We start from the raw sequence: 27,910 nt of genomic DNA on the forward strand, positions 1-27,910 counted from the left end.
TTCCTTTGTAGTAGCTCTAGAAATACAAGAATTTTGGTGCTCTACGAGAGAGTTTTTCTGTCTGCTCCATCAACAATTCAAGTTTATTTCTTACAGACGTTTTAATCATTTTAGAAGGAAGTTGGCCAGTAGCAACAAAGCTGCGAACTGCTTTCACAGGGTGCTTACCAGTGTGAAGTGCAGAGAAGACCTCTATCTGTGTGAAGGACAGCACCTAGATTTGGTAACACAGAATCTACTGAAAATATGCCCAGCAATAGAAGGCTTAGTATGGGCAAACTTAACGGTGTTTGCGTTGAGTGTTCCTCAGCCACCTATCATCGCAGCCCTTAGGAGCTGACACTTTTGCAGGGCCATGTGTCGTTGTCTCACCTTGTGATATGGGAGGACCATAACTAAATGAGATGGCAATGCGGGGGTTGCCAAGTGACTGAAGACTAGCAAATTTACTGATTTTTTTTCAGTCTAAACAGGCGTAGATTGCTGCATGAAATTTGGGCACAGCTATACGCCGCAAAACAGGCAAACCTGAAGGTGATGTTTGGAAGGAATTGCTGTTGTAATGCTGATTTCATCTCCTCTGGCCTTGTCCATTTATGGCTTCACAGGCTGGAGTTGGGAGAGAAGGAAGAAAGACTGGCTGCTGCCACCTCGGAAGAAAAGGTTAAAGAGAAGGCTTGACCTTTCAGGCTATTCTCTTGTGGTGAGCAAGAAAGTGCCAATTTATGGGTTTCTGTTACTTATCTGTGGATAAAACGTAGCAGCTCTCTTATTTTTTTCAGTTATCAGGGTATTAATTGCTACATTGCTCTTTGCCTCGCTACCCATCGAGACTTTGATCTTTTGCCTTCCTAACTCAACTGGGCTTGCATTGCATAACTAAATATCTGAATTCATTATTTCTCACCTTCATTGGGTCAAGAAACATTATCAGTTAACAATTATTCTTCACCCTACTGAAGTATTTTATGGTTATCTCCCACAGATCAGCTGCTGCCCATCGTGGCCTTACGGGCTGCCAGTGACTTTCAGATCCCAATTTGGGAATTAACATTCCAGTTTCCATAAGAGTTTTGATCAGACTGTCGCAGTTGGATGAAAAATTACTGTCCTTTGCGCAAGTTGCAGGTTCACTCCTGATGAAGTACCCATTAATACCACCCCATAATGGTGAAGTTCACCATTAAGCTGAGTTTAAATGGATGGCAACAAAGAGCTCTGTCCCAGTCCTGTGGCACACCCTCTTCAGTTCTGGTTTTTTTCCAGTCTACTTCCTTTGAGGAGGGGGAGTTACCTTCAGTAATAGGAGGAAAAAAGCAAAGCAGGATCTTCTTGTAGAATATCATGTCGCTTTAGCTTCTACAAGGGAGCTGAGGTGGCAGTTTAGTTCATCCTATCAGTGAAAGCACTGCTTGAAAAATGTTTTGACTGTTTTCAAATGTGATGTCTGTTTCAAATACTTATCCAAACTTACCCAAATGAATTCATTGGGCTGTGGAAATGAAAGCAGGCGATTCTTCCGCATAAAATTTGGCAGCTTTTTACTGCAGCTCCTATTCATGCTCATTTCAATATCTGTGCCAAATTTTGAATACAAAGGAAAACTTTTTGGTGCACTCGGTTTTCAGTGTACCTTGGGCTGAATTACACTCCCAATTGTGCATTTTGGCGTTTTTCTCGCTAATTGTTTTAGGCCACTATCTAAACTGTACTATTCTCTGTGTGCTTTTCACTTGACAAGTTTATGAAACAAACCTTAACCTTTTAATAAACTGAAAAGGTTATTTTCTTTTTGCTCTTTTCACGCAGATATAAAAGACACATTTGAAAGAAAGGGACGAGATGACTAAGAATAGGAAAAGGACTTGAATGGAGAAAAAAAATACAGTTTTTTCAAAACCCTGCATTTGGAGTACTTCAAGAACCACAAGAATAAAGTACTAAAATGCATGGTCCTCCATCTGCTTGTGAAACGCCATTGAAGTTTTAGCTAGCGTGTAGTAATTGTATTCTTCCATTGCCGAGAAATTGTATCACTGATTTGCTTGTGTATTTGGCTTATATTTAAATTAATGTCTAGTATTACCAGATGTTTCAATATTTTAATTAAAATACTTCCGTTTTTATGACAAAAGATTAATACTGTAGAATATTAGTGGCTTTCCCTAGTAGTTCTAGTGTATAATTTGGTCCTTTCATCTCCGATAGACTCATACAGCACGTCACCCATGCCAAAAAGAGCAATGTCTAACCTCTGCCCACAGGAAGGATGGGGCTGCAACTGTGGTGACTTGTGACTGTCCTCTGCTTCTCTTTTAGCTTGTCTCATCTAAAAGAGGCCTGATGGGCTAAAAGTATGTGGTGCAGAGAATAGACAGACACACTGGCTCTGTTTCTCCACCCATTTGCTATTTCTTAATACATTTTTTTTCGTGTAAGAACAAGTAAAAAAATTTGGCAAGTCATCCACCTTGTCAGGTGAGTATTAGACAGAACTTTGTTTTCTCTTTAAATAGAAAAAGATGGGTCAATGATTTTTCAAAGTCATAAAAATGCAATTTATGGTCAGGTGTGAGGCCTTATATTTGTTTTTAATATGTAATATTGTTTACTTGATATCTCGGGCAAGCAGTTGCATGTCTTTGACAGAGAGAGCTGAGATTAAGAAGTTCCTGCAGTGCACTCCAAGAACAGAAGTGGGATAAGTATTTCAGACATCCTGACTCCAGTGCTAGGTCCGCTCGTTCCTGGGCCTTATTAGTACTGGTTTTATTTAGCTAGACAGAGCAGTAGCTGGTTTCAGAAGAACTAGAGAAGGGGTGCATCATCTTCAAACTTAAATTGAGAATGTTCAATATCCCAATGAACTAGTATCAGCAGACAGGCAAGGTAACGCATTTTGGGAAGACTTCACTTACAAGAACAACTGTTTTGAAGTAGTTACGTAAAGTTTGTGAGCTGCTTGGACTTGCCTGGGACTAGTACGTATCCTTGCTAACTTTCCTGTTCCTTTCAGGCAGATTCATCACTGATATGAAGATTAGCACATGTGTGCCTGCTTTTGCTATTCTGGAAAAAAATAAACAGTGGACTTGCGGGATTGCTTGTGTCATGGTATAATTCTTGTTTTAACTGGCTGACAAAGTCATCTTTTGTGACCTAAATGTCCTTAACTCTTCTGGGATTGAGCAGTTGGCCCTGACAAGGATAATGATGATACATAAATTGAGCTTTAGAACTTCTATTACTAGCTTAAAAGTAGTTAAGCCATGTGATACAATAAGCCAGGCCTTTATAAACCATTCTGTGGGTTCACATTAGGGAGGGGCTGACCTACTTGAACATCAAGCTTCTCGAAGATCCGATATCACCGGGTTCTATCGGTCCAGTTTATGTTGTTGCATCAGTTTTTTGTAGGTAGCATAAAAGCATGAATTCAGAGCACACGCTGTATCCTGCGTTCTAGGTAACTCAACAGAAATGCAGTTGGGGCTGGCCCGTGCCCTACATCAGACTGAATCAGCCAGCAACACCACGAGCCGTACGGATCGGCCGTTCGCGGTAGCAGCGTCCTGAGCGTATTTGCTGCCCTCGTCAAAACAGCGCAGACAAAACCGCCTGCAGGTTGCCCCCAGGGAAAGGGGGGACGCGCACCCGTCTGCTCGCTGGCGCCGGGCACCGTGTGACGGTGGCAGTCCAGTTCAAGAGACAAGTGTGCCGGCATGTGTGTTTGGTAGGGAGAGGCTGTGACAAAACTGGGTTTAAATCACATCAGTCATTTTAAACTATGTTCGTGTAGAGATGGATGCATGATTTTTGTTCATTTTCCAAAGCTTTGTGTTCTCGTCCTCGACGCTATCTGAGATGTCGCTCCATGTAGGATATGCGTGGATATTTATATTTAAAAACGTGTCTAAATCAATGGAAAAAATCACGACAGACAATGTTTACCTTGTGAAGATAAGCATCCGCTGGGGAGCTGAGCGTGCTTCAGTTCAGTAGCCCGATATCACATTTCAAGTTCATAAAATCAGGGTTTTTTTGTCATCCCCCTGTGAACAATTCCCAAGCCTCTGCAAAGCAGATTCTGGGCCTCCGCTTCCCTCACGCGGCGGCCCGCGTTAGCGGTTACGGCTCCGGCGGGATCGCCTTTATCGGCAGCTGTTGCTCAGCCAAAAAGCGAGCAGGGAAGCGGGGCTTTGAGGACAGAGCACACCGGCGAGATCTTTTTTCACGTACGCTTCGGAGCAAGCCGGTCTCCTCTCGCGAGCCGCCTGAGCTCCGGCAGCACCACACCCCGCTCGGAGGGCGAGGGCGTCGCGCAGGTCGGCGTTCCCTGCGGGAAGGAGGTGGATTCGGAGCGCGCCGGCTCCCGCCCCATTGGGTGCTGCCGCCGGTTCCCCGGCGCTCGCGCTCCCTGCCCGCGCCATAAATAGATTTCTTGGCGGGCGGGTGGCACCTACGGTGCTGCTCACGGCTCGGCGGTTTGCTTTTGTTACTTGTACCGGGAGAGGTTTTTGAGGGACTTTTCTCCCTTCCGCGGCGCTTGAGTGTGAGAGAACTCTTTGGAGGCAGCTGCTGATTCCGAGCGAGCGTCTTCCCTCAAACCCCGGCGCTGCGGTTGCAACGTCGACCATCGTCGCTGGAAAAAAAACAACCAGTGCAATCAAGGCGCTGCACAGAAGACCATGGGGAATTTCAGAAGCGTGCTTCTTTTGTGCCTTGGCTTTCTTCTAGTCCATGTAAGAGGTAAGCGACCGTTGCCTTGGCTTATTTCTAGAGCATGATTATGAAAAATGAAAAAAAAAAACAACTAAAAACCTAAACCCCAAGCCCTAAAAAAATGTGCTTGTTTATTTAGGAATGCTTGCTGGCGTTATTTTTGTTGCTACTGTTTCATGAGAAGCATTCAAGCGTGTTTAGATAAGTACTTCTGCAGTTTCTGAAGAGATACATATCTTTTGGATGATCTCTCGTAACAGCCATGCTAGTTGGAGTTTGTTTACTGTAATTTCTTATTTCTCTTTAGTGTTGCTTACGTAAAATTATTCACAAGCTTGGACTTGAGTACAAACTTTTTAAATGGAAGCTGTAAAATGAGACGTTCCAGGGGAACTTAAAGTTTCCAAAGAGATCCTTAGTCAAATACTAACTTCATGTTTTTAGAGCTTTTCTTGGTTATTGATATTTTGAAACATATTAGTTATATTGTAAAAACAAATTCTGATTCAGTTTAAAGATGCTTATGCTTTCATATTGGTGCTCCTGCTTTAATAATTATAAATTAATAATTTATTAACCTTAGCCAGTGTTTTCCTGAATATATAAAATCAACACACAAGCATACATTCTTTTTTTTTCATGCAGGATTAATGAAGAATTGAATACAATTTGTATACATTTTTTGATGAACAAGTAACAGTTGGGAAAATGTAGTCCTTTTACATTGAGTCGGTTTTCTATATTCAAAAGTAACTTTCTTTTAGCAGAACATTCTGTAAAACTTTTTTTGGTATCAAACCAAATAAGATCATCCTCGTGTGCATCTGCCATGTAGTGTACTTTTTTAATATATTTTTATATATTTTTTTAATGTTTTATAGATATGTTCTTTTTTATATATTAGCATTAAATCAGTGCCATAGTTGCATTTTAACAAATAAGGAATTATTTAGAGGTTCTCAGCAAGTAATGTGGCGTAGAAACAGCAGAGCAGTAGGACTGTGCTGGCCTGCCCCGTAGCATGTTGTGAACAGGGATGATTCACACGGTCTCTCATCACTGGCATGCGGACTTTCTTGTTCTGGAGGACTCTCTTACGTTGAATATTTCTGTTCAAACAATCTGAGCATAGGCAAGCCAATCTCCATATACTCTCTCACTTTAATTACAAGGATAGTCAGCCTAACCGTTCCTGCTTTATACATGTGCTAATTTGGAGCCAGTTCAGGCTCTGCTTTGGGGAAGAAGTCATTGCTGAAACTGCTGTGGGCTTTGGGCACAGTCTTATGACTGTGGAAACTATATAATCCACTTTGGAAAGCAAAATGAATTATTTTAAGTCTCTGGCAACAGCCACTGAATTTTATCATCGAAGTATTTGCCATGTTTCAGGGGACGTTTACAGGAACCACTACTCAGTCTTAATCAAGACATGATATGAGAAAGGCTTGGCCATGCTGGTGAAAAGGTGGTCTAAGTCCTTATGATAGGCATGTCTATGGCATGATTCACCTTTTTATATGCAGCCTTAATTCTTATCTAAGCTGTAACCATCTGTGATATCTTCTAGAAACTACTGTGCCACCACGGCCAGACCAGATCACACCACCGCTCTTACCATCTAGCGTTTCCTTTATGTCTGGCTATCTTCAGTGAGTTGGCTAGACCAGCTTGATGGACGCATCTCAACAGAGGCATGGCATAACCAAGGACCACACCGCACAAGGAAAGTGAGAGCTGATATAGTTCAGAAACTTAGACGCTCACTGCAGTCTTCCATACTTTTATCTACACTCTTTGGCTTTTGTTATTTCCAAGCTTAGGCAGGTTACCTGAGGTCTCCCATGTAAGTTGAGCTGCAACAACTAATTGTCTGAGTGGCTTTTAGCCCAGCCCAAATGAAAGAAACTTCGTAGAAACTTTTTTCCACTGAAGTTCATGCTAACGTCCCACGTTGGTTACTGCAGCTTGTCAGACCTGTGGTAATTCAGCTTCGGTTGTGTCTACACTGCCCACTTAGGGTCTGGAAAGACACAGCTTAGGTCTTAGTCCCCCAGTAACTGAGATCATGCACCTGTTTGAAATATACTGTGGGTGCCATTCAGGCCATAGACCTCAGTTTTGGGACATACCACAGGTCCCATTTGGGCCGTACGCCTGTGAGCGTACCTGCAGCGGGGAAGCAGGGCAACCCGAGGGCTGTCTCCTATACGGAGCTGGAAAGCAGCTGAGACTCTCACTCAGACCTGACTGCTCGGAAATGCTCCTCAGGTTCCCAATATAGATATAATCTAGAGAAATCCATGGTCTTTAAGATCAACTGATAGATCACATGTTTAGTCGGTAACAAAGACAGCCCAAAGGTTGATGATGTTTTAGACACATTAACTTTACTGCATCAGGTATTGCATGCTATGCAGGTAAAAGGAACAGCATTTATTGCTAGCCAGTAAACCATGTACCTGTGTCCAGCTAAGGCTTACAAAGAAGTTGACTCAAAACTAATTGTATTCTCGGTTAATTAGCTAGGCACTTTACGGGGAGAAAATTACAGACCTGTTTGGATTTGAGACACTATGTGACTTATTTTTATGAATAATGTAGTTTTCACTGGAGTTAAAGGACAGAATGGGAGAGATGAAAAACAGAGTTCTGTTTTTCTTATACTGCTCCATCAAGCTCCATCCTCGCCGTCACTCCGCGTGAGGTCCCTGTGTACGTGCCAAAGCACTCGCGGTATCAGCAGGGATGTATCAGACAATGAATTCTCTTGTTGCTGAGCGCCAAAACTATTTCACTCCCAATACCAGAGCTGCTATCGTCTGTAGGCATGTCAGCGCTATCATCCAAACTTGTGATTGCAGTTTGATAGGCATACCTGAACTAGTCGAAACGGTGACGACAGCAGAGCTGTTGCAACATCAGAGCTCGGGAAGAGCTAACCACCAGCGTGGTTACTCAGCTTCTCGGGTTCATTTCTCAAACGTTGCTGCCACATTGCAAGCCTGGTAGCAGTGCCCGAACGGGCTGTTTTCACTATGTATTTGTCCCTCATTTGCATCAGCAATTGTCGATCCCTTTCCATCCCACTGAGGGTAATAAATAAAGAAATAAATGTCATCATTGTTTCAAGATGAAAAAATCAATAAAAATATGCCTTTCTGTGGCATTTTGCCTCATGGTTATAAGAAGAGAGATTCAGACTGTTTTGATCTTCTTTAGCACCAGAGTCTTCCTTCTTTTCCCCAGGGGGGCTGACATCTACGAATGTTATGGGAAAATACTATCGAAAAATCTGATCCGTAGACAATATCTCATGAAGGCAACTAGGCCATGCCAATTGAAAGAAAGGGCTTGAATGGATTACGAAAATATAACAGTTCCACTTCCACTATATAAGCATTTTTTAATTCCTGAGGAATTTATTTAAAAAGCTAAATCACAGCACTATATTTTCAAAGGGCAACAATGCTCCAGATTAAATGAAAACAAAGGCCAGAGTAGGCACTAAGCTTAGCAGAGGAATTAAAGCAAAGTCCTTCCTTATGTCCCAGGTCTTATAACATTAGCGGTGGAAGAACCAGGGGCATACGTTCCACACTGTGAGGAGTCCTGAGTTAACAGCAACAAAGCCTCCCGGATCACAATCTATATCGCATCAAAACTGCAACTCTACCTTGCAGGTTACCATCTGCAAGGAGCAGAAATTGAGATATGAGCCAGATATTTCTATTCACAAAGATCGTACAGACCATTTTGTTTCCTGAGCGTAATGGCAGCAAAAAGGCGGCTGGCTTTTTGTTCAGAAATCCAACTCAGATTTGCAGAGCATTCTGCATGCCAAGACTCTTGACTGCTGTTCCCTCCGAAGGCTAAGCCATCAGACCCTCTTCCGAGTCTCCTGCTTTTGAATTTCAGACACCAACTGATGCTCCATCACGCTTTGCACAGGGTCATTCAGAGAGGCTTCTCTGTGCACTCCGGCACCACGCGCAAAGGCTGCTTCAGCTCTGCGAAGGCAGCCTGACGGCTTTTCTGCTTTAGTCCAAATGAGGTGAGAGGTGGCTCCTGACACTCTGCAGAGACTTTGTTGCTGAACGGACGTGCTGGGTGATGTCCAGCAACTCTTTCCAGCATTATTCTTTTCTAGAAAACATGTTTTTAATGGCATGAAAGAGACAAGATGCAGGTCTTGCTTCTTTGCTGTCTTGCATCTTAAACACACAAGCAAAGAATGTGTATGAAACGTCCTGATCATCCACTTTGACTTGGCAGTATTACTAACCCCCTCAAGGAAGCAATATAAATAATTATGCTGATGAGCTACTGTGACTTCAGGGGGCACAGGATTAGTTATACAACAGAATTTCTGAAATAAATTCAACTCGATGTTAAGTTACAGAATAGCATTACTGAGATCTGTGCGACCCATATTGAAGAGTAAAGGTATTTTGCATGTATTTTACCAGTGTACTTGGGGCGAAGGTGGGAGGAGGAACATTAAAAGACACCCTGTGAGCAACAGAAATAGCAAAGCCTGGCGTCTCCCTGACCTCCTGCATTATCTTCAGCTCCCTCTGTTGTCTCTAAACTATCTGCTGGGGTAAGTGTGGATTAGGCAGCCAGTACTTTGGCAGAGAGCGGTCACTCAGAGAGCCCGGCACTGCTGTTGCCTGCGCCACACTACAGAGTTTCAGTAGGAACGCTCGTAGAGGTCCCTCGTTTGAGCCTCTCTACTTGTACAGTTCTCGTGTGACGTGTCCCACTCAGACCAAATGGCTGAAAAGGGCTGAGAGCTTCACGAACCGCGCAGGGACAGAGAGCAGCTTTGGCGGAACAGCCCACGCCGTGGCCTAAGCTCCGCTTCCTCGCGACACACAGCTGGAAATCGGTAAGATGAGCAAACATACGGTGCGGCTTCATCAGAGAGCCCAACTCTTTTGCTCTGCCTGTAATTTTACAGCACACACCAGCGTCTTCTGCACTCACTCTGAAGCAAAATATAGAAAATTATATCTGGGGTTTTTTATGTATGCAGGACATATCACATCATAAAGAATGGCAGCTACCTTTGAACAGCTGTTGTTTGTCCACAGCAAAGCAAACACCGTAGAACTAGAAGATTTTCTTTCGTGTTTGATGAGACCATGCTGCACAAACCTGAAGCAGTACTGCCACTCTTGCTTTATTAATGCATCTTATTTGCTGGTAATTATTTAAATGTGTTCTTGTATGAATAAGTGAGAGAGACCTTTTCATTTCCCTTGAATGCAATCTGTAAACAGAAGTGGCCTAGGAAAAAACATGAAGCCAATAATCAGGTCCATATGCTGTGGTCTATAGACTGGAACTTAGATCTTAATTACAGATTTTAAAGCATACTCATTTTCCACCCCAACATTAAGGGGTTGTAGTGGCAATCATTGCTTATGGAACGAAAGGGCCGTGATGGAAAAAAAAGCTACAGTATCCTCATCAGGAAATATGGATCATGAAGGTATTACATCAAAGAAATAGTACCTGCTCATTGAGATTTTGTCCAAAGTGTCCACTCTGGGGCGTAAACCTTTAAGTTCTCCCACAACTTTTCTTACATGAGTAATTTCCTTTAAACAAACATAATTGCTTCCTGAATAAAGTTGGACCAATAAATGGGTATGTTCTGAATCACATACCCGGGAGAATACATCTATTTTTCTCATTAGAGGGAAAATATGTCTCATGATTGTATAATAATCAGAAATGATCTGTGCAGAGAATAACTTATCATTGCAGCTAAAAAGAACATAAAATGGGTCCCATGAGCGGTTTTGGAAACATATTGTTCCTTTTTAGAAAATTTTTATTCTCATTTGTGAGTCACCCACTTCTTCCTCAGTCTCTGCCAGCTTCATAACGTTTTAAGTTCATTGTATTCACAAAACAATTCTTAATTACACTGAAGAAATCATTTTTGTTCTTGTTTTTAAATAATGTAAAATCAACTTATTTTCCCTTTCTATCTAGCTCACATTTCTAACCTAGTTGCTTCTAATTTATTTGTAACACAGGTAATCTCATCCCAATCATATGACTGCTAGCAATGTACTCAAAGCCCATTAATTTAATCACATTAATGACAAACGGATTTATCTAACACACATGTGCCTGTATGCATTTAAGATGTATGTCCACACACATGTATACACACATATGAACGCATTTTCTCATGGATCTTAGCTTCATTTTTAATACTAGACTATGCATATTAAATGCCAGAGAAGTTCATTTCATTCGTCACATAACCTGACTCTCATTCAGCAATATTCATGCTGTCTTATTTAAATGTGCGTCACTTTAATGGCCACAAGCTGTGCTCATATGGATCCAGTGCAGGACTGAGCCTACTTACGGAGATTAAAAATTGCAGTGATGCCATGGTAGCCTTTTGTCAGAAAACGTAACGATGAATCCGTAACATCCACCTGCAGTATCCAGCCTTGTTCCTCGTAAATCCTCCTCAAAAACTGTGGGACCTCAGACCCTTGTGATCAATCAACTTCACAGTTAAAGGGTGATGGATCCATTTAACATTTAGGTCACAAATTAAACCATAGGCAAAAGATGCTGCTGTCTGCATTTTAGTGACCGGATATTTGGGTCACATTTTCAGAAAACTAATATGGGCAAATGTTTGTGAACATTAAATGCACGTATGCCTGAGGACACAACTTTGCGAGGGAGTGCCTTGGTGGGGTAAGATGACCTCAGCTCTGTGATGCTTCAGCAGGATTTTTCTTATATGCGAGGGAACTTACTAAAAGCTGGCTCAGTATCTCTGTGGCAAACAGCAACCGTAACAGTTCCCATAGTAGAGCAAGTGGACTAACGGGGATTCTCTATCACCAGCCTTCCACACATGATATTAAAAAGGCTCATAGAAAGTATGGGCATTAGTGAAAGCAAATGTCCTACCCGGAGGAATCATGCCTTTAAAAATAAATCTACTAACTTTGAAATTTAAGCTACTATGTTTTGATGCTTGGTTTTATGGAGTCTATTGTCCCCTGTCTGGCTGCTACAGAGAAGTCTACTGTTAGCTATGTAGGCCAGGTCTACACTTCAGATTTTTACTGGCACAGCTGCATGTTTTGGGTGGGAATGAGGGAATTACATCCCAAATAAGGCTGGCAGTGCCAGCAAAAGTCCTGCTGTTAGTATAGTTCATTGTGTTTGAGCAGCCAGTATAAACAGGTTCTTTTGCAATACAAACTGTATATCCATCTGGAAGGCTTGCTTTCTTAGCTTAGCATTTTCTCATTTGCAGATAAGGACTGTTCTGTGGTGTCAGGCAGGAGCTTAGAAGCATTTTTCTCAAATTCTCTGTTATGAATCATTATAGACCACCCAACAAAACCCACTATTACAATACTTTTACTTCTATGTAAAAACAGGGGTACTCCCAGAAGAAAGGCTAGAAGTGATGCCAAGAAAGAGCATACTAGCCCAAAGCAGTAATAACAGAGATAACTCTGAGATAATACCTCCTGCATAGCTAAATCTCTTCATAACTTTATCCAGGCTAAAAAAACCCAAAAAAACAACAAACACAAAAAACCCCAACCAAATAAAAAAATCCAAAGGAACAAAGCTGTTTTCTCCCCTCTAAAATTTCTCTCATTCTCATTTTCATCAGTAAATTTCCAGCTGTTTCTATTATGGAAGCTGGTCCAAAAAAAGGGCCCATTTTTATATGTGGAATTTCTTTCAGTCTGTTTGTTCTGTGAAGAAGTTTGACTAATTTATTTCCATTGTCATTTATCTTCAAGAGTTCTCTGAAGTGTTTGCAGTTCCTGTTGAGCTAAATATTCTCTGAGTCTCTAATGTGTTTTTGTTTCTAGACCCACCATTTTGCAGATGAAATCTGGGCTGTTCAGCTATTTAACCATCTGTTATCCTCCCAGATTAGATTCTCAAAATGTCTAGGTGCAGTCTCAGAAATGGTAATGAGCATTTAAAATTCCGCTCCACAAAAATGTTACTCCTTGCGGTCATTTGATGTTATTATCGGAGGAAGTCGGGATGGAAGTCCAAGCAATCTTTTGGTTTATTGGAATACCATTTACCGTGCTGCGCAGATGTCCACATACAATCTGCCCATCTGTCAAGGTTTATATTTACACAGCCAAAAAGAATTCAGTCTAGATTCCTATCTTACTCCCAATCAGCCATTCTGTGTTGGTGTCTGTTTATTTTAATACTTGGTTTATCATGAGAAATAATTAAAAAAAAATTAATCTGAATAATTTCTGCAGGGGATTTTCAGGCTTCTTTTTTCTCTTCTTACAATTTCTGTAGTTGCCTTCTGTTTCTCCCTTGCTGTCTCAAAAGAACACCTCTTGTCTTTTCCCACTTTTTTGACAACAGAGCAGACTTAAAACAGGAGAGGGCAACGTCGGTATTGTCCAGGAGAAGGGCAGATGTTAGTAACTGTTTCAGTCTGCTGTTTTGCTTTAGTTCTCAGGCAATTGGAAGCATCTGCATCATCTTGCTTGAATTCCAGAATCTGTTTTGATTAGATTCCTCCTTCTATTTTTTTTTTTCTCTAACTTCAAAGAAATATTTTACTTGGAAGTTTTCCAGAGTCTTCCTTCACAAGACAATTTTGTCACGTTCTCTTTACAGCATTAGGACCTCAGTAGCTGCTTTCCGTATCAACAGTTGCTGCGTGTCAGGACCTGTAACAGAGGAGCTGGTTTGGCCAACAGCTCTTTGCTGTTAGAAAATTATTTCTGATGACTCACTCTGATGAGAAACGGTTTGAGCCCTGCCGGCGGTATCCTGCAGCAGCAGGGCTCAGGTCAGACAGACTCAGGATGCCAATCAAGAATGAAGATTTATCCAGAGGACAAAATCAAAAGACAGTCAAACTTAAGTTGCTCGTATTGCTGGCACTGAAGAAATGCTTCAGAAAAACAGAATTTTTCATATAAGTCAAGGCAATGTCAGGATGTCAGCCTGCGGGTAGGGGTCTGCATCGGGATCAAAGGGTGCCACGGCCGGGCAGCGGCTCAGCTGTGACAGCCCACGGGCTGGGGCTCAGGGCCAGGGCGGGCTAGTGCTGCCCTCAGGGCTCCGGAAAAGAGTATCTTCTGAGGAAGCCCCTTCTCAATTTTATGTATTTATGTATTTTAATGGATTCATACAGAAAAAACAACCTGTCAGCGTCTTGGAATATTACCCATCTAGCGACCCAGCTCAAAGGTTACTGGAGTTAGCTAGGTTGGCTGAGCGGCCAGGGCAGGGAAAGGAGAGGTGGTCGGACGAGGTGACACTCCAAGATCGGTTCAAATGATAAGAGGTAAAATGCTACTCTAATAACAGTACTGGGAAAGCCTTATGCTGCTTTCTGCTTTTCCTTTCCAAACATGGGTTTGTCATAATATTTTATAGGGACAGTTTTCTTTAGAAGCCATTCGCTATTTTGCATTCCAGCCTCGTTTTATCTTTTCCGTCAGGCACCAGATGATAATTAAGTTCACAGACTTACGTGAAAATCCTCATGGGAGTCAAAACATTTCTACTTCATGCTCCTGCTCTGATTTTTATCTGGGGATCACACAGTGTTTTACCACTGATAATTAATCTTTCCAGCAGCTCTTTGACACAGGCGAGAGCTATTATTGAGGAACAGTGATTAATGTGAAGAATGCCATGAAGACGGACAGCACCTGTCAAGAAGAGAGGGCTGAGCTGAACCCAGAGCGCTGTCGCGCTGGAGAACCTCTGACAGCCTCTCTCTGTTCCTCAGTTTCCCCACCTGAACAATGATGCCTTTCGTGCTGTGAACTGTTCAGGACTTACCAAGAAAAACACTTCATCGAAGAGTTAGGTATTAAGCCTTTTAGACAGGATAATAAACAGATGCAGATCAAGAGGCTTACTCGATAGAGCACAGTAAAACATTTCTGCTTAGGGAAGTCATGGCATGTAGCGACTTTTTGTGGGTTTGTGCAGGCTGATCTTGTATTTGGTGTGCAAACACAAGGACGGTGAAGTTTCAGTCTGGATGAAAACTAATGGATACATACTCTGCAAAGAGGTGTTTCATGAAGGCTGTGTGTTAAAAGGAAAGTGGCAGATTGTAGAGGGTGGAAAGTAAAACTCGTATGAATAACTGTGTGTGTTCAGTTCAAAGTTGTATGCTTCAGTTTATACATTTTCCATTTTTATTTACTTGCCAGCTTCAAAGGTCAGGATGCTAATTGCCCTGCTGTGACATTTAATGACATCATTGTCACCTAATGCAGAACTGGAAGGTTCTTTTCTCCTCTTTCAGATTTTTTAAGTTATAGCGGAAACTAAATTAGGTAAACACGTTTTTATATCTTCTACTGCTGGCACATGTTACTGGAAGAATTAAATAAAAAAGGTTGATTCACATTACAAGTAATCACAAGGCAGGCTTGCCAGTAAAGCTGCTCTCTGAAGGTGAGCTAGTAAAACGATAATGAAGATATTAAAGTTTCTCACCTAATGATTCTGGTTTGCAAGTACTGTGCTGAATGCTACTTTCAGCCGTCTCCTGGCAATAGCCCTTGTGCCCTGTAACAGGCAACCTGTGTTCTTCGAAGGCGTGTTTGCACAGCGGCTGGCTATGGATAAGAGGAGAAAGCAGCTTCTCTTTGCGCTACCTGAACTTTGATAGCTTCTTTGATTTAAATGAGCCCATCTCGCACCGTCATTCAGGACTGCACGGTACAGGGACAACAGCCGACAGCTTGCTCTGCGCCTGCTCCTGTTTGGATGGATTTTTCTTTTGCCTCTTACTGATGTTCTGGCTTTGTCCAGAGCCCTCAGACATGGTCATGGAAACCTGCCCACTGACTTAGTCTCTTTCCTTCTGTCACCTTCCTTCTAGGTCAACGCGATTTTGATTTAGCGGATGCTCTTGATCACCCAGGTAGGTAAATCTCTCCTCATTTTACTATGGCATTTAGACCCAATAATAAATCTTAAGTCCTTTTCCTTGAGGACTGGAATATGAAGTGGCTGCTACATCAAGAAATACAGAACTGGGAAATGCTAGATTTCAATGTTTCTGTCACAAAATTAAAATTTTCTTTAAAAAAACAAAAAAATAATGGCTTTGAAAACATACCCCTTCATTTTTAGCTTCTGCCATGATACGTAAAGATTTATTGAATACAGCTCGCTAGATTTGGAGATACCTTATTTTGTTAAGTTGAAAAAGTTTAAGCTGTTATTGTTTATTGGTCTGTCATTGTGTCCCACAGAGGACATAATTACCAGGAAGCCTACAGTGATCAGAAGACCGACAAGGCCTGTGCTGAGTGAGTAATGGAGACAACAGGTCATAACTGATTTTAGATATGTAGAAACAGTCTCACATAATATTCTTGATCGTATTTGCTAATGAACCGTAGCTGAGATCATTTGTGTGAATACTAGCTGTCTTCTGTATGGAAAGTAAGTGGGTTTTTGACAATTGCCAATTACATGTCTTTACTGCTTCCAGTAAGGCTTTAGAGCATGACTGGCCAGTGATGGCATTTTATTTCCTGAAGATCTTCTTCATGCTTTTCCAGCCTGTACTGAACTCCCTGGGGAGTATAACAATGGGTAACTGTTGCTAAAAATGGGCAACTGTTCTTCTACTTTTTTTTCCATTATCTTTTCTTTTAGCATAAATATTCATGATCCTTCATAACGGTCTTGGAAAAGAACCAGAAGGAATTTGGGTATTCTTTCTTCTCCCCATGTATTTACTTAATATCTAGTATTGATAGCTATAAAGATCTGTGTCAGAAAGGAAAAAAGGCTCTGAACAGTGGAGACAACCAAAAGGTTTTTAGCTGTAGTCCTGAGGATGACAAATGATGATTTCCAATGAAGACTCGTTATCACTGAAAAAACCCAAACTCCAAACAACAACAAAACCACACATGCATTTATGATGGAACTTTTTATGATAACATAGAGATTTTTCAACTAAACTACACTGAAGGAAATTTCTGGCTATCGAACAAAATGCTTGAATCAGGAAATGCTGGGTAACATTAGCCCACACAACAACTTTCAGTCTTTTTCTGGATAAACATTGCAGTAAGTCTTTAGGTATATGAAAGCAGTTACATTTTCCACACAATTCTCTGGCTCACTCTGAACAAACAGGGGGAGCATTTTGCGAATGTGGTAGCTACTAAATCCTGTAATGGTTGCATTCTTCCCACTTCATTTTGCAAAGAAAATCTGTGTTTGGCCTAGCTTAGAAGTGTCTCTTGTAAAGTACTGCTATGCCTCTGCTTAACTAACTGTCCTGATTTCCTTTAAAGTCAGTGGAGAGAAATCAGCATGTCTAGGGACAATTCATATCACTCTAAATGTGGATTTGTTCTCATCCTAATATAGACATTTCAAGCAGGTTACTTGAATCGTGCCTTAAAAGACTGTCCTCAGACATGTTTAAATGTAACCTAAGGATGCCAGTATCTACAGTGAAGCTGCCTCACTCAGGTGAAAGGGATTTGATTTTTAGGGACTCCTAAATCTGTTAGAGATATGACTGTCAGATGATTATCAGCCCTACCTGAATCAACTTCACTAATTCTTGGGAATGAGGAACTCCATGTTTTCCAGAAGATTTTGGAATCTCCTTCAGCGCTGAAGAGGACTGCAGGGAGTTTAAAAGAAATTAAAACTAATTTAAAAAAAAACCCAGTGTTAAAAATAAATTACTGGATTTAGAAAGTGCAGAAAGATGATACAAAAGTATGTCCTAGCATCTGCCTGATGCTTCATGTTAACCTCAGGGTTTCCTCTATGTCTCGTTCAGCCAGTATCACTGAGAAATGAGGCTGGCTGAGATGATGATTTTGGTCCAGCTGAGGCCAATTACTGTGCAGGCCATGTCCTCTGGGCATCACTTCCCACGCACCTCTGCTGGAGTCGAAGCTCTCCTGTAGGCACCTCCCATCTAGTGTAACAAAATTCAACACAGAATTTCATGGAAGGTGATGTTTATTTACAAAATCTCTAAATAGGTTGATTTTACCCACTCACATTCATCCTGCCATTGATTTAATTCAGTCATACGCTCAAACCCACATATTCGTGAGCACCAAGATGTGTGCGCTCAGGAGGTCTGGTGAGCATCATGTGCAACACGGGACAAGGCACGCCAGCTACTGAGTCCTTATTCTGTCTCTGTGGTTCTTCTTGATCAGAAATGACAAGCCAGTTTATGTACAGATCTTTTATGCCCTATTGGAGTCATCAGCTATTATGGAAAAGTCCTTTGCCTCATAATCTTGCTTACTTCAGCGTCTCTGAACCCTAGGCCAGGTTGCTGCCCACTGTCTGGTTTTGCTTGTTTGGGGTACACAGACTAGGTCCACAGTCTATTTTCTGGGTGGGCGAACAGGAAAAGTGGTGGAATAGGTGATATGCTGCAACCTTTGGCTTTAGAGTGCCCTTCTGCTTTTCCTATGCTGACAAGTCATCTGTGCTGTCGTCTTATCGGAGTGCAGGCCTGCTGGTTTTGACAGAAACAACACATTCCTCAATTTTACTGCTGGGAACAGCGACTTTTATTGTCTGTTCTTTTAACCCTTTGCTCTGCTGTTTCTTACGGTCCCTACAGACACACACATTTCCATTTGTATTACATTCATATCAACCTTAGCATTTTTGCAACAAATCTCTGCATGAACCCTCCAGAGTGGAGCCCTACATTTTACTTGAATTCTTCATCTTGATAGTAAATTGAATCCAGTTTGCAATTTATTGCTTCTTACAGTGTTAGCATTTTGACACGTAAAGGTATTTTTGAAATGCAACTCTCTGCTGACCAGACACAGACAGGATCAACATCTGACTTGACAAGAACGAACTGAGTCATGTAGTATGAATTTGATTATTTTCCTGCCAGATTTCCTGGTGACATCAGAGCATTTCTGAGTTGTTACACAAATGAGACTTGATACTGTGCAAAAGCAGCTTCCCACTCCCTTTGGAGATAAAGAACACAAGAAGGCAGAGTTCTGCATGGTGATGCATTTGGATGGATTTTCCTGGGGTTTGGGAATTCTGACACAATTATAATGAAAAAACCTATATAGTTAATTGAGTGTCTGTCTAATTTTCTGTGGCAAGAAGCATTGGTATCAAAATTTAGGTATATTTTGCTGTCCTTTTCTTCTGATTCATTCTAGCACTTCACATTTATAAGGAGCAAGAAATGCTTTTTTTGGAGTTATGACATCCATCTAATGTATTTCTGCCTATTACTCAGTGACCTTTCAGAGCTCACCATCATTCCATACATACCCTAAAATATCACCCACATACTCATATCCACACCTGCATGTTGGAAACGGAGTTCCTCTTGTTTATGCTTCTGCAGCTCGTGGGCAAATTGTTTATTGGATGGAAAATTCCATCCCAGGTACAGTGAGACAGTGCTGGGGGAACGGCAATAGCCTGTTGTTCACTGTGTAACATGCACATGCAGACATTTAAGTATATTTTAAAACCTTTATAGCTCAGCCAAAGAAAACAGACTGTCACCCAACTTCAGACAGGCACATATGATTGCTTGAAGCAAAAATTTTTGTCACCATGATCCTTACATAAATTAGTTGATTCAATTCTCTCTCCCTAAGTAGGTTTATTAGTTCCCAGTATTTGTTCTTGAAATGGGTATTCAGTTGTTGCAGTTCAACAAATTACACTTAAGCCAAACATGCATATACCAGTTTCAACCACATTGTTTTGGGTCAGGCTGAGATGGAGTTACTTTTCCCCACAGCAGCCCTCGTAGTCTGTACTGGTAGCTGGAAAGGTGTCGATAACACACCAGTGTTTTGGTCCCTGCTGAGCGGTGCTGGCACAGCATCAGGGCTGTCTCTCCAACGTTCCCCCCTCACCGGCAGGCTGGGGGTGGGCAAGATCTTGGGAGGGGACACAGCCAGGACAGCTGACCCAAACGGCCAGAGGGATATTCCACACCGTAGGATGTCATCCTCAGCAGTAAAGCTAAGAGAAAGGAGGAGGGGGGGGGGGGCATTCATTATTACGACATTTGTCTTCTGGAGCAACCGCTACGCGTACTGAAGCCCTGCTTCCCGGGAAGTGGCTGGACATTGCCTGCTGATGGGAAGTAGAAAAGAAATCTTTTGTTTTCCTTCGCTTCCACACGTGCCCTTTGCTTTTTCTTTATCACACTGCCTTTATCTTGACCCATGAGTTTTCTTCCATCTTATTTTCTACCCCCCCATTCTGTTGAGGAGGGGAGTGATAGAGCAGCTTGGTGGGCACTTGGTGTCCAGCCAAGGTCAACCCACCACAGACATAAATGTTAATAAATATATTTTAAAAATAGATAAATTTTAATATTTTAACATATCTAGTTTTATTTATGTACTTGCAGATATATTAAAGAGGTATTAATCTTGATTCCACTATGAGATTTATTTTGAGCTTATTTAAAGCAGGAATAAATCTTTCGTATTTTGAGTAGAAAATGTTGTATGATTTGTCAAGTAGTGTGCGGGCAAATACTAAATTCTGTAAGAGTTTTCAAGAAAAGTATAATATCTTATTTGAATTTATGGGACTGACCTGAAAAAGTTGCTTGTCAAACATTCAGTTGTATATTTTCTATTAAAACCAACATTTCAAATTTCCTCAAGAATTGTGTGTTAACTCACTTCTCTGCACCTTCCTCTTTTTCATTTTTAGACAATGATCTGCATTTAGGAGATGCTCTTGGTGGGGGTGAGTACTCTCTTCTTTTCTCAAATATAATGGTTGGGTTTTTTTTGTAGTCTTTTTCTGAAGTCTGCCTAATTTGTGAAAAGAAATTTCAAGACTGTAGGAGGAACTGTAGTAATGGGAGTCATTATAGCTCATGTACACGCAGCCTCTTTGCCAGAGGCCATCATGCAGAGCAGGGACAGCAGGACGGGCTGTGTCTGGTTGCCAGCTATGGGAGCTTGCAGGCTGGCCCGCCTGCCTGAACTGGTCAGCTATGGTTTACGTTGCCATCCCAGGCTACCACGGTCATGGCGGGGGAGAGGACGTGCTGCCCATTCAGCCGTGATGGTTCAGGGTGGTGGCTTCTGGCAGAAGGTTGAAGACAACAGGTGACGGCAGTAGTTTCTTCAACTACCAAAAATGAGTCCGCCTAAGATTAGGAATCAGAGGTAACAGTGGATAGAGAGAGGTGTGAGCTTGTTGAAGCTCTGCTGATCCCAGATCAGAAATGCAGGAAGGAATGTTTCAGAGATGAGCACTGATGGACAAGATATAGCTTAAGCTTGAAGCAGTCAAGCTGTTGTAACCTGCTATATCTTCCAGGTATTTCTATAACATCCAGAACTGACCCAGGAAGTATTCACTGTACTGTGCTGTGCTGTGTAGACATATGAAAACCTCGACTTTGGGAATTTCGGCACCACATTTTGTTTAGTGTGTTTAGAGGTATACCAGGGATGTGAAGTACTCTAGAAAGGCTCTTGTACACTGAAATTATCTAAAATGCAAGTACTATTGAATCAAGGGCTAAAATTCTACTTGGATCAAGGCTACACAAAAGAAAAATTACTTTTCAGCTCATTGCACAGAACCTCTGAATTATGACTCCAGTCGCAGTGATCTGGTTTACTCATGTTTCAGTCTTAGAGAATCATAACTTTTATTTTATTCTTTCCCATGTCCCAGGCTTTCTGCATTTCCAGGTTCCCCCATGGCATTTCATGTCTGTGTTTGAATGACATGTTAGCCCACACTTTATAAAGCTGAATCTAATTTTGTTTATAATTCCCATGTTTATACTGTCACTTCTTCCTGCCCATACTAATTGTTCCATTCCTGCAAGTTTTTAATGGGTACTTTTATGAGAGGATGGATTTCGTACTTTGATTAAATTATTAATGAATAGCTTAAGTATCTTCACTAAAACCCACCTTTTCATTCAGAGGATGGCAAATGACGTTTGCCTCAGTTTTTATTTCTTTGCTCCATTTTCAGTTCAGGTTCTTAATTGACATTCATACATGGTGTAATGGGATTAATGATACATACCTCATTATCAATAGTTCTGAAGACATTTTTTTTTCACTAGCTATGCCATAGAATATATCTTCTTATGCTTAGAGAATACTGAATAAGTGCAATGCCATAATAAAAATGAATAATGGGATCAGTAGTTTTCTGCTTTTGTGCCATGGTGAGTCTTCATTTGTTACACAGTTCTGAATGGAACAAGTCTCTTCTATTGAATTGGGCACAGTCTGATTCAGCAAAGCTTTAAGACTCTACCTAAAATTCATTGACTGCAGTAGGCTAAACTCACTTGAAGTTAAGCATATATCTAAATAATTTGCTGACTCAGAACCTAAATGTTACTCACAAACAGAAGAATTATATTTAGCAGCTAGGCAAGAAGAAAACACGAGAAAAGGGCATCTGGCATGTATTGAAGGTGAAAGAAAGATTTAAGGGGAGAGAGGGAAGTTGGTATTTATTTCTGTGACCTAACTTTCATTTATTCAGAGCTAAATTCACTGTCTCGCTGGAAGAACAGTTAAATATGGGACTGAACTGGGTGGAGAAAGGACAGCAAGAGGGGACCTACTCTACATACACAGAGAAACAGCCCTGGATGTTAACTTTGGCAGGTTTTGACCCCAGTCAGCTCTTGCTACTCCAGCACTGTATGTGCAGTTTGGAAATTACTAATAGTCATCATATCTCCAGCTCTATCCAATGCATCTCTTTCTAATACTTTGGCAAAAATTAAGGCCAAATACCAGCAAAAAGTCCTAAACAACAAAGCTGAAGTCTGAGTTCATTTTGCACTGTTCAAGAGTAGAAAATTCATCATGTGTTAGGTGAATTCAGCATCTGTTAGATGAAACTAATCTGCAGATCTTATTAATACCTGCTGATGGCACAGAGATAACCTGTTGCCTCCTGCCTAGCCCAGAACACCAACTGCTCTGTTGGTTCTGCATAACTGCACCACTAACACCTACAGTAACACACTGTGCTTCCCAGCTGTCAGCATTAAACAATGTTAGCACTTGCCAGAAATACTTTAAATATTTTCCTTCAACATTTCTGTGAATTCTTCTCTCATTTTAATTTTGAAAATATTCCCCTTTCGCTTTCTAATTAGTTTTAGTAGCTAGTTATTTGTTGATATAGTGCTTGAGACTTTTTAACTAGTGACAAGGTCCTTTTCTTAATTCACCGGAGGACAAATTAGAAATAGGTATAAAATCTCAGGTCATCATACTCTTTATTTACAGCTCTCAGTGTTGTCTGTCCAACCATCTAACAATATTAATTATCAATAGGTGACATCCCAAGAAAACCTTTATATCCACCTCTTCCACCACGACCGGGAAGCCATAGTAATTCCGGTAAGAATAGTTTCTCCCAAGAAAATCTAGCACTATGAGCTGTTCAGAGCAGATATTTTGAATAGTTTACTCTCTTATTTCTTTATTAATAGTTTTTATCATCCCTCCCCTCCATCTCCCTTTTGTAATCACCGTTCTTGACCCAGTGTTTGAGATTTTCTGAGTTTTAATGTCGGTACCATAAAGCTTTTCTGTCTGCCCAAAATGTGGGATGTTGACTCCTACGTGGCATGAGACTAACACTCAGCTTGTTTGCCTTTTCATTTTGGGTATGTGTACACTGAATCATGCTAAGGTTCAAATCTGACTGCTAGCCACAGGGCGTGGATAAGCCTATGTTCAAATCCATACTGAGATGTGCATCTGAGATGGCCCTGGGGCATGCAACAGGTGGGACTGGGGAGATGGATGTAAGACTGTATTGCTTCTGAGTGTGGTCCCAGACACCCACTTAAATAAAATGGAAGTGGCACATCTATCCCAGCTACCACCATGTATCCCATATTTACTTCTGGTATGACTGTAGTAATGAGCCGTGGACAGGTCCTTCTGGAGTCTTTCCTGGAAAGGACCCACTGACTTCCTGCCCCAGGAACCACTGGGATTTGAGATGTCCAAATTATATAAGGATTTGTGCTACTGAGAGCCCAAGCCCACACATCCTACAGGTGCCAATACAGATGCAGAATGGGTAGACCCCAACTATTCAGTACTCCAGCTTCCAGGTGAATTTGAATAGCTAACCATTCAGTGCAGGACACCTGACCCATCCGCCATGTCAAAGCTGGGATTTCAAAGGTCCCTCACCCCTCCCTAGAACACTACGAAAAGACTGGACAAGGGAGCTGAAGAGGTTACCATTGTTCAGATAATTTTGCAACAGAAATCCTAATCTTTGTCTTGCAGGAGGTTTTGATGACTCAGATCTCTTTGATGGGAAGATTTTGCCACCACAAATAGCAGGTAGTATTTGCCAATTCTCCTTGCAGCTTGTAACTTGTAACTCGGAGCTGGCTGGTTTTGCTTTAGCGGTAATCTGTTTGTCACTGAAGGTATTGGACAAGACTGCTATTTTTACTTAGATTAGTTATCCTTCTCCACAAACCATGGCTTTGAGCCTGAAGCTCAAACTTGAAACATATTCCTAAACATTTTGTAGTGTTCTGGCATATGTCAGAACCCTGTGGGATTTATCCCTTTGTATTCAGCCAGGACAGTCCCAAAGCAAGGGGCTTCTGCCGAGAACTGAAAGTAGATGAACTGGGCCTATGATCTTGACTTAAATTACTGACAAATCATCTGATTGTCTGGCAGTACAGAATAGCCAGAGTATACTGGCCTCCTACTCCCTGTGAAATCAGCTTGATGTACACTTCTAAGTATTATCCTTTTTTTAGAAGATAATATTCTTTTCCAAAAACAAAGTGTCAGGAGGATGGATGGGTTACTCCTCCAGCCAGCGCAGCTGTCGGTCAGGACTGGAAGGGGAGCTCCTCTCTCACAGTCCCGCTGAGCAGCCCCCTTTCACCTTCTGTACAAAATCACACTTTGTTGAGTAAAGACTTTGTTCTCAAAACAAGATGAAAAACATTTCTTGATGAAACTTCACCCTCTATTCCAGGAGAAGAGGAGCATCATTTCAATCAAGGAGGAAACACGGGTATAGTAAATAATTTACTCTATAATTTGTTTCCTATCATCATAAAATAGTAAGAAAATGTTAGCCTTATAAAAGTAGTACATATATGAAATTAGGCTTTAAGACATCATTTTCACACCAGCTGTAATGTGACATAATTTCTAGTCTTCTGCTTAATTCTATTTAATGAATTTCCAATGTTTCACCAAACAATTCTCATAGTTTGGCAAAAGCACGCCTTAGTAGATAAAATGCTTAAGTCAAACCATTTCAGTGCCTCTGAAAAAAAACTTTCTCTTTTTCCACAGATTCAGGATTAATAGCTGGAGTTACATCTCCTATAATTTCTGCTTTTGTAATATTAGTTGTTGGATCCATAGCAGCCTACTCCGCTTACAAGAACAAGAAACTTTGTTTCAAACCACAGGGTAAGACCAAACTGGTTTCCCACTTTCTGAGCCTATTTAGTGCTGAAGTAGATTGGAATTTTACGAACAATTTCAGTGGGGGCAGAAATAGGTCGGAGATGAGGGCATTTGAAAATCTCATCCTAAACAACCTCGCTGGTCTGTGAGAGATACCGGTAGTTAATGTTCTTCATCAAGAAGAACAAAAGGAAGCCAAAACGTGCCCAGAAGATGGATGTATGTCACTCTGTGAAGGAAATTACCTGACGTGAGGTCTCTGCCACCAGGGAGGTGACTGGCGGCCGTGGCTCTGTGTGTGGAAACCAGCCTGCGTGGCGCAGATCGGGCTCGCCTGCGGCACCCATGTACCCTCTGGCCAGGGCCTCCATTTCAGCTCCGGCCTGGGTGGGCCTCCAGCCCCGGCCTGCACCACGTCCCCACACACCTGCCCTGGCCGTGAGCCTGGGCGGCTGGCTGGGTTTCCTGGCTTGGCCTTGGGCCGCTTGCCTTTTTCTTCTGATGAAGATGGCTGGCCTGTCCGTGGGGCTCGTTCGCCACCGCCGCACCTCTGCGCGCCCGCCGCTGGGCAGGCGATGGCTCGGGCTCCCCTGCGGCTGCCCTCGGCTCCCGGCTCTTTGGGAACAGCCCGGCCCTGGCCCTTAGCTGCCATAGAAGTCAACTTAAACCTCTAATTCACGTTATTTGTTCCATAACGGGACTAACGACTACGACATGAGCAAAACGCAGGCGGTGCGTGGAGAAGCTTCACAGAGATTTCTGAGAGATCTGGGATCCCCCGGCGCCTCAGCAGCCTCAGCCTGGGGGTGCCATGGCGGGCTGCGGGGCCGGCGCTGCTGCCCGGGCGCCGGGGGAAGGCTTGGGCAGGGTTACACGGGGAGATCCAGCCGGAGCACGGCCCGGGATGCCCTGGGGGAGGCTGGTCAGGGCCGCGAATGCTGTTTGTGCCCTCAGCGTCCCGACAGTCACTTGTTTTCCTCTGTTTCCATGGCCAGTGTGTAACTAAAGCATCAGGTCCGTGATCCCGTGGCCTTCTGGAAATGGGGAGTGAGGCAAACGGGGAAGGCTCTCTGTATGTCTCTGGGGATACGAGGCTCCCACCCGCCGCCTCAAAAGGACTGGAGCGAAAAAAGCCCAGAAAAGCTGGCAAAGGGCATCCTTGGTGGAAATACTGACTGTTCAATCTTCATTTTTCAGCTGGGGCTACAGTGTAAGCCGCTGAAAGAAGAGTTGCCCTCTGATCGCAGGCCTCTCTGGTTGGTGACATTCAGCCCACAGGTCCGACAAATTCTTTCTTCTTTATCATTCTGACAAAAGAAAATCTTCCTCTAATGAATGTTCTGTTGAGACGCTGCAATCCTGCTCTCTTTTACCTGACGTCACTCGTGCACCTTGAGCTTTACGTCATCAAAGATGTGCTTAAAATGTCCGGGGATTGTATTGAATGATCCGACCTGCATTCATAAAGATTGGATACGCATTTTGATTCAGAATTTATTTTAAACAACGAAAAAATCAAGTTTAATATAAGGTAAAAATGGAAAGATTTTGGTTTGTGAGCATTTGAGTCACTGAACAATTCTTTTTTTTTTTCCTGTTTTCAAAATTAGCCAAAATACTTAATCCTTCTGATAGAATAGGAATAAGGAAATTGATGTTTCCATTCATACATGTTGGGTTTCTTTAGTATATTTCTGTATTATCCATAAAGTTTAAGGAAAACATGAAGTTGTATAAAGAATTAAAAATTTTAATGCCTTTACTTTGTATTTATATCTGAATTCTAGCAAAGTGAAAGGAGGTATAGATGGAAAATTCATTCTTAATTTTAAAATACAGCATGAAAAGAATATGTAGATTGATGAACCACTGTTTAAAAAAAAATAAAAATGAGAGGAACACATGCTGATTTTATTTATTTATTTATTTATTACTGAAATGGTGTTTGGCTCTTCTCAGGAACTGGAATTTGATGTAAATTTTGTTTCTCTTCTTGAAAACCTAGGTCCTGTTCTAGGACCCTTTAAAGGCATTAATCTGGCAGGCTGTTTTTTTTAAGAACCATATTATTCATAATTTCTGTAAAGGGAAAATAGGTACAAAGTTTTCAGAATAATTTAGAATGAGTCTGTGACTCTTGGTTGTATAAAATCTATGCCACACCAACTTTTAAGCTTCATACATATGCAGAGGTGTGGTTGATACCGTTTTGCTGGCAAGGCTGTTTCACCTTCTTCCCTTGCTCCTGACCAACCTTGCTGTGCTAACAAATGTTCTTATGTAGACAAACGTATCAATAAAAACTAACACTTTTCCAGTCTTTCTGCCTTCATTTAGCTAACTGAATCAAAATACTAGCAAATGAATGAAATGCAGATGAAAGCTGGCAAAACTAGTAGTTTACTGCCATAATTCTGCAATACAGCCATTTTAGCTAACTCTTTAAAGCACAGAGGAAATCTGTGTTTTTATCTTCATCTTGTATGTGAAGCATGCTTTTTCACACTGAAATTCCATGTAGATGGAGGTAAACAAGATTTTGTATTCATTAAATTGTTGAAAGACATAATTTGAAAAAGTATTCTTTTAGCTAACTCTTTAAAGCACAGAGGAAATCTGTGTTTTTATCTTCATCTTGTATGTGAAGCATGCTTTGTCTTACTGAAATTCCATGTAGATGGAGGTAAACATGATTT

The 27,910-nt window shown here is 41.7% G+C and overlaps 1 protein-coding gene across 1 annotated transcript; it reads left to right on the forward strand.

The window, feature by feature from the left end:
* Window positions 1-4,364: 4,364 nt before the first annotated feature.
* XG (Xg glycoprotein (Xg blood group)) lies at window positions 4,365-27,708 on the forward strand. Its single transcript, XM_029998832.1, has 9 exons — window positions 4,365-4,749; window positions 15,623-15,664; window positions 15,999-16,055; window positions 20,464-20,499; window positions 23,085-23,150; window positions 24,057-24,113; window positions 24,772-24,810; window positions 25,098-25,217; window positions 26,412-27,708. Exons 1-9 carry the CDS (start codon window positions 4,689-4,691, stop codon window positions 26,426-26,428), a joined length of 495 nt encoding a protein of 164 aa, XP_029854692.1. The 5' UTR covers window positions 4,365-4,688; the 3' UTR covers window positions 26,429-27,708.
* Window positions 27,709-27,910: the final 202 nt, after the last annotated feature.

Source organism: Aquila chrysaetos, chromosome 23, assembly GCF_900496995.4.
Source record: "Aquila chrysaetos chrysaetos chromosome 23, bAquChr1.4, whole genome shotgun sequence".
In the NCBI taxonomy this organism is placed as follows: Eukaryota; Metazoa; Chordata; class Aves; order Accipitriformes; family Accipitridae; genus Aquila; species Aquila chrysaetos.